This window comes from Ornithodoros turicata, chromosome 4 (assembly GCF_037126465.1).
Source record: "Ornithodoros turicata isolate Travis chromosome 4, ASM3712646v1, whole genome shotgun sequence".
NCBI classification, from domain to species: Eukaryota; Metazoa; Arthropoda; class Arachnida; order Ixodida; family Argasidae; genus Ornithodoros; species Ornithodoros turicata.
In genome coordinates, this window is record NC_088204.1 from 56,128,525 (window position 1) to 56,141,150 (window position 12,626).

At 48.4% G+C, this 12,626-nt stretch overlaps 2 protein-coding genes across 2 annotated transcripts; one reads left to right on the forward strand and one right to left on the reverse strand.

Moving 5' to 3' along the window:
• The first annotated feature begins 7,612 nt into the window (after positions 1–7,612).
• LOC135393215 (uncharacterized) lies at positions 7,613–8,585 on the forward strand. Its single transcript, XM_064623707.1, has 3 exons — positions 7,613–7,687; positions 7,760–7,813; positions 7,935–8,585. The coding sequence occupies exons 1-3, from the start codon at positions 7,620–7,622 to the stop codon at positions 8,161–8,163; spliced, it is 351 nt and encodes a 116-aa protein (XP_064479777.1). The 5' UTR covers positions 7,613–7,619; the 3' UTR covers positions 8,164–8,585.
• Positions 8,586–9,579: 994 nt separating this feature from the next.
• Positions 9,580–10,612, reverse strand: LOC135392458 (uncharacterized). The gene is made up of 4 exons (XM_064623168.1): positions 10,497–10,612; positions 9,984–10,143; positions 9,735–9,898; positions 9,580–9,670 (listed from the first exon to the last, which is right to left on the reverse strand). Exons 1-4 carry the CDS (start codon positions 10,610–10,612, stop codon positions 9,580–9,582), a joined length of 531 nt encoding a protein of 176 aa, XP_064479238.1.
• Positions 10,613–12,626: the final 2,014 nt, after the last annotated feature.

A 12,626-nucleotide genomic window follows, 5' to 3' on the forward strand; every position in this document is an offset into this window, starting at 1 on the left:
TCAAAGTAGCTCGGAGTTGCCAGAGTTGAATAAGAAAACGCACCGAAAAGTTCATGGCCGTTTTCTTTTTCATCGTCACCAAGTCGAAAAGGGGACATTTCTCGGAGGAATGCCACATTTCAGGACAGTAGCCAGCTATTGCTTTATTTGAGTGTCAAGAATGTGGACAGTACTGACTTTGGAAAGCTGTCGGTTCCTCTTCCTGTCTTTGCGACGTTTGTGGGTGCGTGCGAGGAAGCCTTCAAAGCCAACGTCAAGACATTCCTCACCTCCCAAGGGGTCAGGTCCAAGGTGTGTGAAGTGTTGAACACACTTGTGCCAAAGACATTGAGTTTGTGTTCTTCATCGGTGTATGATTATTTATTTCACTTTTTTGTGAGGGTACGACTGTTCTGGTTTGCACGACAAAGGAATGAATAAGTACTGTATGCGACACGGCTGTCTGAATTCTGCGAGCGCATGTCAGGCTGGTGTAGCGAACCGAGGTCGTCAGTTAGTACCGCCTTCGCCTCACTTCCGTGACTAGTAGGGCACCCTAGCGGTGACTACGCTGTGACAACGCCACCAGACTGGAGAGATGGTCTGATAATGTCCTTCTGAACAGAACGCACGAGGAAAAGCTTGCAGACGACGCGACATTATCAGACCATCTCTCCCGTCTGGTAGCGTTGTCACGGCGCAGTCACCGCTAGGGTGCCCTACTAGTCACGGAAGTGAGGCGAAGGCGGTACTGACTGACGACCTCGGTCCGTACACCAGCCTGACACGCGCTCGCAGATTTCAGGAAACCATGTCGTATACAGTACGAAATAGTACGCTACGTCAGAAGGCACTGTCTTTCCATGCAAAAGCATATGCATGGTTCTGTTGTCTACCCAGTGCTTTCAGTTGTAACCTAGATTACACATGATGTCTTGTAATTCTTTCATTCCTGTGCACTCTAAGAAAAAAAGGTATGATTTTCTACTGATTTCGGTAGAGCTGCATTGCAACCACATTTCTACTCCAACCAGTTTTACCTTTTGGGTATAACTGCAGAGTAGAAACAAACTACAGAGTAGAACCTGTCGTTCCTCCAGCTTGGGTAGGAAATTCTATCATTTTCTCTTAGAGCAAACGTGAGAGAGAGGAGCAAGGGAAAGGGACGACGCCGCTTATACCCACGGGGGAGAAGTCGCGTGTGGATTGGCACAAAATGGTAGAAGTACTGTCCTGCTGCAACTTTGGGTTGGAAATCCTACCTTTTTTTTTTCCTTAGAGTGTGTACCATACGATTTGGCATAGCGCACTTTTGCACATAGCTCCTTACCGTGTTATTTGTATTTTGACAGCCACGCAGAGTTCAGTAGTCTGTGCCTATTATTTATATGTTTAGTGTATGTACACCTGTGTACATACGTACCTAGCATACATTTTCTATTTTGAATCTTCACCAGTTTGTCTATCCTTTGATACGTATTAAGTGTATACCTGTGTACATAGATCCCTATCACGTAATTTTATATTTTGAATCCTGCGCTGAGTTCAGTAGTAGTGTGCACAACCGCCAGTATGTACGCGCAATTTTGTGCAGGGCTAAGCACCTTGTGCAACTTGAAAATCTACACCACATGGCAAAATGTGCACAAAATTGCAGAAGCACAGAACATTGTCGATGTTTTGACATCCCTTTTGTACAAAAATGCTGTTGTAATCACAGTAGAAATAGTCATTAACAGGGCGTACACACACTGAACAAGGTTGTCATTACTGGAAGCTGGAATTATTGTGGCTGTTTTGCAAGATAAAGTATCACAGACTTCTAAACTGAGCTAACGGACTTGTGCCTTCTAATTCCCCCATAGCATTCGTTACGAATGCCAAAAATTGTGGGGGGCAGACAAAGCACCACACAGTATGCAAATATCATAATGTGATCTTCAAGCACAAATATGTTCACTTCTACCTTCTTTGTACGAGAGATACGTGGAAAGCTCCAGATATGCATCACGACAGCTATAGTAGCATGCATTGGACATTAAGGTCCTGGGCTGTGTTTGCTGGAATTTGTACATTATCCTTTCGTGCTTATTCAGTACCTGGACTGTCATGCTGGTTATTTTGCACATTATTCTGTCGTGGGTATTTATGCTGTTTACAACGGCATGGCGAATTTACCTGTGATAAAAGAAAGCAAGCCCCCATCTGGTCTCCTCTGTCCTTTGTTGCACGCATGTCGCTAGTGTTGATTCTTGTCTGTCTACAAATTGTTCATGAACTTTTGGTCTTGGATTTTCTTTCAACGGTGAGTGTGACATTCCGCGGCTCGACATCGCGATGGAATGAACGCGCAGCGCGAGCGCCCGGCCCGCGCTATACGTAACGGTGACGTACTAGGGGACGTCATTATGATGGAATTTGTAGTAGGCCCTGAAACGGATGGATGGCGCTGACGGTCTTTATCATGGCCGCCCTTGAAGACGTGGTGGCCAATGCACGCTTCGCTACCATTTATATTTACCTTGAGCGATGCGCGACCGTAGAAGACGATGTTGGTGGTAACGGGTGCAGTGGAGCAGCAAGTGCAGGATGTCTCCTTCAACATGACAGGTGGGGCAGTTGGGTGACGAAAGGTGGCCCATCTTAAAGAGGAGCAGTGGAGTCCGCGCCACATTCAATCGAAGCCTGTGAAGCAAGGACACTTCCTCCCTGGGGTATCGGCCTACCAATGTGTGGGTCATCGTAGGGTCAATCAAGCGCAGAAAAGGGTTCGTCCCGGCAACGTCTTGAAAAAAGGCCTGAGAGCTATTTCTGTAGTATCGGTGAATGGCTAGCCGACAGGCAGACGGGGTACGCAGGACAGAAGTGACAGACCCAGCTGCACGAGCACACCTGGGGAGCTGTTCTCGATGAAGTAATGCGTGCATTACTTCGTTTGCAAGCTATCATTGGTCGCCTTGCGAAGAAGGCGTGAAGATACCTCACGCGCACGCAACCGGCGAACCGGCCGCAGAACCGGCGAGGGCGTTCCCCGAGATACCAACGTAGCCCAGAATCCACTGGAACCAACCACAGTGACCTAGAGACGACAGTGTGGCGTGCAGGCAAAGGATATCTGTAGAGGAGGTGGAGTTCCTCTACATGAGCCCCGACCGGCGATGATGGTATGCCACGGAGAAGCGATGACAGTGGCCTATCTCCATGGCCGCGCCGGTGGAACTGAAGCCGGCGCTCCATGCGCGTGGCCATCTTCGTTGTTGTCCACGGCCCGCTACAGTGCTCCCCACTCAGACGCGGAGCGGCGACAAAGTAGTACGATGACCTACGTCAACACAGGAGGAACAGAGCAGGAGCGACCGTGGATGACGTGCATATTCGATGTGTTCGTGACACGGCACAACACCCGTTGGCAGAAACTGTTGATGAGCGGGGCAGATGAGGGTTGATGTCGTTGGGCGTCGGAGTCTAGTGTCAGAGTCGTGGCCTGGAGTGCCGCAACCGGCACGGGAGCGAGAGCTCATAGGGTCGATCCCAGGAATAGCGAGGCTGCGTTAGCCGTGTCGGCTGCCGAGACGCCGGCTGAAAACGTGCCGTAGCGTCGGCTGCCGCGACTGCCGAAACCGGCAGGCGAGCACGTTGCTCTGGTGTCGTGGCCGGCAGGGGATGAGCGTCGAGATGCATGAAATGAAGCGGTGGGTCGCGAGTGTGCCGGAGGCCGTGTATAGCGCAGGTCGGTCCCTGGAAGCCCTGAATCGATGGTCGGTGGGCGGATGCGATGATCAGTGAGCGGTCGGGTCGTTGCGTGGTCGGTCGGGTCAAGCGGTGCGGGTCGGTGGGTCGGGTCGCCAGCGGATCGGAAGCGTGGACGGGAGCGGTCGGCGTGTTGATCGAGAGGCGAGCAGCGGTCGTGATGTCGTCGCGATCAGTCAAGTAATGGCGGGGCTTCCAGGGAGACCGTGCCGTGGTAGTGCTAGTAGTCGATGGTGTTGCCCGAAATTTGAGATGGTCAAGGGCCTAATTGCGCCGAACGTGGTGTTCATAGTTCGGGTCACCAAATGTAGAGGACAATGGTATTTCTCCACATGAGTCCCGACCGACGGTGATGGTATGCCACGGAGAGGCGATGACGGTGGCCTACCTCCATGGCCGCGCCGGTGGAACTGAAGCCGGTGCTCCAGGCGCGTGGGCATCTTCGTTGTTGTCCACGGCCCGCTACATATCCGTGTAGATGTCGTTGATAACTTTGGACGAATACGATGCCAGGACCTCCAATTCTGACTTACTATCCGAAAGAATAGTCCACGCTCTTGATGTTGACGGAGAGATGTACCGCAGAGCAGATAAGATCGGTTGATGACAACGCGGGCAGCAGCTTGAAACCGCGCTTGTATGCCTTCTCAGGAATGTAAAATGCAGATGATCCATCGGATGCCACCAGTGTAAATCTCCATTTGATTTGAGTGCAGGGAGTAGAGATGTTGCAGCGTTAGTTGGCATGCCACAACAGCTGGGACATGGCTCTTTTTCGGAAGACCAGGAACGGATGTGTGCACGGGGGGCAGACTTAAGGTCCACAGCGGCTCCGTATAGGAGACCAAGGTATGCGATGGTGGGATTTGTCCTTGTAGGCGCAGAACAGCTTGGCCGTACGCAGAAGCAGGAGAATGCTGCGTAACATCACGAAGGTGGTGACATGGGTGCCGTACAAGATAGTGTGTACAAGATTGGAGGGTTGTCGTGTCCCGGATGATAAGCACGGAAGGAACCCGCGCTTTGGCGATAGCAGAGAAGGTTTCCGTGGTCTTCGGGACTCCCAAGCAAGTGGGCAGGCTACGAGCTTGAAGATTAAGCAGTTGCCGTTCCTTGAAGGGGGAAATACCGTGCAACACAGGCAAGCAGTAGCGTAAAGTGCCCATAATAAGAGAGTTGTGTACCTGGAGGAGGTCGGTGCAAAAAGGACCCCAAGAGGGCCCACAGAGGCGGCGCAGCACGTTAATATAAGAGCCTGTGGTGGCACAGAGGGCAGTAATCTGTGTTAGACCCCGATCAATGATGACGCCAAGGTACTTACACCAGGGAACAAACGGCAGTCTTGATCCTGTCAAGAAAAGGGGGTAGCTGCGGAACGAGCGCCGCGTGAATGCCATAGCTACGCTTTTGGGTGGCGATACCGATAGCCCACGATCACACACAGAAGCGTCTAGAGCAGATTGCAGGCGGCGTTGTATGGTATCCCGCCGCACAGCAGAAGTCCAAATGCAAATACCATCCGCATATAAGGTGATGTGGGTATGGTTAGGCAGTTGAAGGGGCAGGTGCGCCATGATGACATTGAACAAGAGGGGGCTCAGAACACTGCCCTGCGGAACGCCTCGGCGCACAGGGTACGTAGCACTATCGCCCTCTCGCGTACGGGCAAACAAGAATCTGTCCGAAAGAAAATCGCGTAGCCATGAGAGTGTGCAGCCACCCAGCCCGGCTTCCTGAAGCGATGCAGCTACAACGCTGTGAAGAACACTGTGGTAGGCTTTTGCGACGTCAAGGAAGAGGGCAGCACTGCGGAGTCCTCCCGACTTCGCTTGTTGCACAGAGGAAACGAGAGCTATCACATTATCGATAGCTGATCTTCCTTGGCAGAATCGGGCCATTACCTCAGGGTAGAATCGTGGGGTTTCGAAGTACTAGTTCAGCAGGGCGTACACCATGCGCTCCATAACCTTCCCGACACAACTGGTAAGAGCGACTGGACGAAAGGCGTCCAGAGCGTGCGGGAATTCGCAAGTCTTCAAGAGTGGCGCCACCAGGCCAAGGCTAAGCTATTAGTTAGCTATGATTAGGATGAATAATTCGTGCCAACAGAACGGCAGCGCGGTGTGAGAGCGAGAGATCGATGGAATAAAAAAAGTCTACTCACTCTGTTGCTTTATCGTTTTTCTTTCTTTTGTTTTTATGATTAGCGAGAGATAGGTTAACTGCTACATTTTTGCTTGAGTATGTGCAATCGTACACATCGCAGATTCCTAATGTGCCATGACGCTACTTAAAACCTGCTGATGCTGTCAGGGGGCATCACCAGAGGAGGCACAGTAAAGGCGCGTACCCACATGCGGAGAAACTGCGCGGAAAGGCGTATGCGGAGTGCCGCCAAGGCCGCCAACCTGCGAATGCCGCCTCCGCTTTCCGCTTTTCCTCGACCGCGCAATGCACGATTTTTAGCGGCATTCCGCGCATCATCAGCCAATCAGGTGTTGAACGGAAGTCGCGTCACGACTTGTTTTTCTTCCGGCCTCCCACGCGGTTCCCGGCACTTTTAACAACGTCCTCAGCTGGAAAGCATGGCGAGCCGCAGTTTTCGTTTCCCAACCGGTGATTTTATTGCGGATATCAGGTTATAGCCCTGTTTATACGATAAGTCATTGCCATCCTACAAAGATACCGGACTCAAAAAAAGTATTTGGTCCGACATCGGGACTAAATACGGCATCACAGGTAAGTAGAGCGCAAATAGTTGGCATATAGTGGCGATCATGATCAAGGTGGAAGCTAAGGAAACATTGTTCACAGGAAAGGAATGCGAGGCCAAATGGAAAAACCGTAAGGATCGCTGCACAAAACATCAAAGAAGTGGTTCAGGGGCGCCAGCTTGGGAACATTATGAATTAGTGAAAACTATAATCGGGTGTTCAGGGAGCATTTCACAAACGTAAGTGTTGAACGATTTTGGTCTTAGAAATTGAATTACAATGCAATTGATTGTTGAGTGCAGAAGGCTGTCATTAGCAAATACATTTGTTTACTAGAGCAAAGGGCATACATACATGCTAATTTATTTGTGTGCATTTGTTTATTGCAGCATCGTAACGAATATTCCAGACAACAGCAGGTATGCTGGTACAAGGCAGTTCTAATGTTGCTTCTTGCATTTCGAAGATTTGTACAAGGAATAACATACAATTTCTTCTTAAAAACATAGTACCTCTGCTGGATCAAGCACCCCCACTACAGTCACAGATCTTTTCAACGCATTGTAAGTGAATGCTTGGGTTAATGGAGATACCAGAGACAGACATAGAAATATGAGCCATTTAGCATGTGACATATTTAGCAATTACACTGCATTTTATGTCTAGAGTAGCTTTTTTTATTTTTTGCACAGAAATTACAAAGGAAATACATTTGGCAATATATGTAACACACCTAAAGAAAATTCAGTACTTCCAGCAAAACACGTAACCTGGATTTGAGGCACTTCCAATGACAAACTTAAAGTTTGTTTTTCCTGTTGACATGAACAGGTATAAGACTTTGTGATGTGCACAAGGAACTACAAGCAATAGACTATTAACATTCAAGAAGAAATCAAGTCTCTGTATTACGGTTTACGCACCAAACTCTAAAGCCAATGCACCACAAATGCGGGGATGGTTATGACACTATATTTTATGTATTTGTTGGGCTGCAGTGCGGCAGATTGAGTTTAGGAAGCACTAACTGGACATAAGGAAACAAAAATGATGCATACATAACAATGATCCACTTATGCCAGCATCTGCACATGGTAACCACTGAGATAGTAAACCTGTCACATTTCTTTTCGCCCTTGTCCTTTTTATAGCTATGAGGAAGACGAAGAAAGCAACATGGTGCAGGAACAGGATGTTCAGTTCGTCTCCCAGTTCACACTTCCACGGGAACCATGCCTTGACCAGTGAGTATCATTATGGATGCTGATGTGTACGGATAGCTTTAGTGTTACGTTGAAATCCATTCGCTGTTGTAGGTCACCCACTGTCTCAACAAAGAGACTGCAGGAGTCCTGTAATCATGCTGGAAGGTATGTACAATAAAATGTGAGGTACTTTCACACTATAACTGCAGAAAATTGAAAACAATCTTCGTGACCTCAGTGACGCTGGTGTACCCCAAGCATGTATATTACATCTTTTTCCTCGTAGGAGCAAGAAATCTAGAACTGGCAATCAGATTGACCAGTCAATACAGCGATCCTTAGAAGCATGCTCTTCAAAGTTGGAGACTTTGCAAGCACAAAAGGATGATGTCCATCATTTCTGCCAGTTTCTGGCTAGACGTCTACGTGAACTAGGAAAGACACAGAGAAGAGAGGCCTTTCACAAACTAGGAGGTGTATTGTATGAACTGGAGGCCACCAGTGCAGACTACTGAGCTCTCATTCGTGGACAGTTCTCTCTGTCTGTCGCAATGTTGCTTTGTCAGCTAATGTATATTTATGTAATGTAAACAGATGAAACGAATGAACTGCATGTACTGTTTGGAACACGGTTTTCTAAAATCTCCAGCCTGTGGCGGTGCGGTTCCCTATAGGTGACTTCACGCACTACGGAACTATACCAATACCTTCCCCGAGGGGAGGCCACGTTCAACTGCTCTCCCTAGCAGACTATGTTGAGTATGTGATGTTTCTATGTCCTGACAGGTGACGGTGCATGGCCTCCCCTTGGAGACAGTATTGGTATAGTTCCCTTGTGCATGATCGCTGATAGGGGACTGCTCGGCCATGGGCTGGAGATCTTAGACAATCGTGTTCCAAACAGTACATGCATCTGCACTTCAGAATAGAAAATACCTTGATCTATATGTGTTTGTCTTGCCATGGCAACTTCCCCTCAGTCACAAAGTACAGGGCAAGTCTGTCTCGGACTGCTGCTGCTGACCTGCAATTAACGTAAACAATGAGGATTGCATATGCTGAAAACTGTATTTGTTATTTATTTCTGATATGCTACAGGCACTGAAATGCCAAATAGGTCGCATTAATGTTTGGACCCTCATTAACTTAGCCCGTGTTGTGCGTCCGCAAAAACGTCGAGGAAGAAACCCGTTTCTGAGCAGACTTCTTTGTGAAGTGTCAGATAAGCTTATTCTAGCGCAAGCCTGACGTGAGCAAAGACATTTACGAATCCATATCTATGGATTTACTCACTTTTTGAGATGATAGCCAATTCCGCTTAGCCCGCGCAGCAGTCCAAGATCACCGCCGTCTGCCCACCACGCTCCACTCTGCAAGTTCCCGCAGGAATCTTCGTAGTCTGTGTACCTTGGGATTGAAACACACCTTGTCTCAGCTGAAATACCCTACACGAGGCTAAGTTGTCTTTATGCACCTATGGGATTGTAGAACATTGAAGATAATGTTGATGTCTTCATAACAAAATTGTGAAGCACCACACATGCTTTCACGATTCTCTCCACATTCTCTCGTTTCGCTTTAAATGGCCTCCTGAGTATGCGCCACCGGTTGGCCAGGATGCCAAAAGCATTTTCGATTAGGCGTCTGGCTCGTGAGAGGCGATAGTTGAAGATTTTATGCTGATATTCACTTGCAGCTGAAATAGCAAAATATGGGCAACGTTGCTTGGATAAGACTATTTCTGGCAAGACACAGCTAGTGTGACCTATAGCCCAAGCGGTTTTACTCTCATTTTGGTTTGCGTACCTCTTCTTGAGTATGGTCGCATCAATAACGTCCTGAGAGGGAAGGCTTCATCTCCAACAATGCAATATGGTATTGGCCCTGCCGTCCCCACATTCCTTGGCCCCGGGATGCCGAAGTCACTGCCTTCAAGCTTCAAGCACTTGCAGAAGCTTTGAACGGGCAAAGGTCCCAGCATCACTTTCACCGCCAAGGTGCCCCATGTCAACATAGGTGAAGCTGTGTTGAGCAGCACATTAGATAATTTTAGTATAAGGTGATAAACAGTAGAAGGCAGGCTTACCGGTACTGAGCATCACAGACGGCAAGGAGGACTACACTGAAGGTTCCCTTGTAGTTGTAGTTCTGCGAGCCAGACTTGGCTGGACATTCAATTACAATGTGCTTTCCGTCGATGCTCCCAATGCAGTTGGGAAACTGCCATCTTGTTTCCATTTCAGATGCAATCTGAAGAAATGAACAATTGTTGAAGGTGACACTCCTATCAACGTGTCACTTCACATGCATGTCATGCTAACATCATTCATATCACCTGTCTCCATTCTTCAGTTGTCGACGGAAAGGCTAGGTACTGCCCCTGGAGGCCGTTCCATATGGCCTCGCATGTCTCATTAATTATTTTGCTGGCTGTTGAGCGGCCAACAAGAAAGTTAAATGAGGCGCTCCGAAACGTGTCACCATTGGCCAGGAACCTACAGAAAAGAACTTTCTTATATCAAGCGAGATCAAATGTGTCGCAGTACCATGTTATAATGCTCAAACTCTAGTTAAGCTCCAGCCCTGGAGGCAGCCAAGATTATGTTTCCATGCCTTCCTAAATCTTTTATCGCACTACAGGTAGTCTGATTTTCTATTATGTGTGTGTTGTGTGTAGCATTATGAGCAACACAACCATCCATTTAGTAACTTTGTTACTTTCTCAGAAGGATCAAACAGGTCTTGGGTTTTCTGTTCTCATGTTTTCTGCTGCGATTGGTCACAACACAAGCCAATTTGGATCTATAGCGCACTTTCTTCCCGTAGTTTTGGTTAGTTCCAAACATACCTGAGAGTCAATGCCAGCCTTTCACTCGCAGGGATGGCTTTCCTCCAGCGTGTGTCCCTGCGTTCGATGGATCCCCGAACATGTCCCAACAAGGTGTCGAACGCCGCGGGGGCCATTCGAAGAACGCTACTTTAAGTTAAAACAAGCAGGAAAAAGTCTTAGGACAACGTGTAGTGTTTGGTTACTGGAACCTATCGTAAAGACTTGGACTTACTCGCGGTAGAAAGCTTCATCCGTGCAGCGCAAACGTGGCAGGAGGCAATTCGCCTGGCCTTCCTCGTTTCGGTGGCGCCACAAAGGATGGATCCAGAACCTCCGTTCCCCGCGTCTACGCTGTCGATTTCGCAAAAGCACAGACGTGAAAAGCAGATGGTTTATGACGGTCGGTAGCTTAACTTCGCTGTCGCTCGTCATTTTGATCGGCTCTACACTCTTAAAAATGAGTTTCACAGCATAGCACGCTCTTAGCCAACCATCATCTCGAATGATATTGTTATCTGCCCAGATTTGTTGAAAACAGGATCCGTACGCCTTTTTTGTGACACTTATGCTGGTCATAATTGTCACAAAAAAGGCGTACGCCCCCCGTTTTCAGCGAATCAGGTCAGATAACGAAATCATTCGAGATAATGGTTGGCTAGAAGCGTGCTATGCGGTGAAGTTCATTTTTAAGAGTGTAGGTCAGTCTCACGAGTTCCCGCTGTGGACGAGAGACTCGCGAGGGAAGCGGAGAGGGGCGCGGCAAGCCGCGCGTGACAAGCGGAAAGCGGTTTCCGCGCATACGCACTGCATGATGTGGGCGCCGCCGCGAAAATAGTGTCGCCGCTGGCATTTCCCTACAAATTCCGGCTATTTACTTTTCATTGGCACCGGTCCCCCACGTGACCTTTCTCGATCATGATTGGCTGAGGCTCATTTAACCGGTGGATTTGCCCGCGTTCGTTTCTCCGAGGCGCCGACCCGTCTGACCGTTGTGTAGCTGGCGTCCATGTAGGCAGACGGTGATTTCGTTTCTCTGGATTTCGAAGATAGCGAGCCATGGACGAACGCCCGAATGAAAGGTAAGCAGACAAACGCATGATGCATGTCAGTGATCAGACGTATAATACCGTCGCATAACTGTGTGCATGGAGGTACGTCTTGTCCCGTATTATATCACTTTCTGCCGGTTAACAGTCATGATCTGGTTGATGATTCTGGGTGGCGTTACTTGTTGCGTTTTGTTCCGCTATTTGAATGTCTCTGACGTTTAATACACTGCTGTGCATGAAAAGGAAAACGGCGTGCATCTCGTACGCTGGGCTCCTCGGATTTTGTCATTTGTCGACATTAGGCGCGTAACGATAGAATGTCTTACATAGCGCATTCAGAATATTAACGTTGCCTGCGCTCATGTCATGTCATTAACCATGTCATTAACAGGTTCTTTTTTTTTCCTTCGGACACCGACAGCTGTTCGTGGCCCTGCGATCCGCGAACATGTGGCCCCTGTCATCTGAAAATTCTACAGTTGTGCTGGGATGAAGCGGATGGCTTCTGCGACTCATCACGTGCTATATATGTGTATAATAATATCTACTTTCTCCAAACCGAATAGGTTCCCTTAATGATAGTATGCTATGATAGTCACGCTTTCGGTTGCTCGTCACTATTTATTCTTTATTTATTCTGTAATAATCGTGTAGATTTACTTGCATTCAAATGTTGCTTCTTGTTTATATGTTTACCGTGTCAATAAATTTGTACATGTAAATACCTTCGTTTTCTGGATTTTCATTTTCTGCTTCCCGATAATATTAGCAGATGGCCTGGCGGAGCGCTCGGAAGAAGGGGCGAGGGGGAGAGAGAATTCGAGTGAGAAGGTATGGTGAGGGCACGCACGCACATGCGCAGATCGATCAGCCAGCGCGCGCTTTTTGATGCTGTTTTTCGGCTATTTTGTCGTGATTCCTTACGGATGATCGCGTGGTCAAGGGGGGCGGTGGTTTTCGTGGCGAAACTGTGGAAGCTACAGCTGCACTCCACTGGCATTACATCTTTCTGATGTGACATCAAGCGACATGGCGTTCGCCTGATGCTGGCATCAGAGTATATCTGAGACACCTGATGCTGGCATAAAGAGCATGAAGG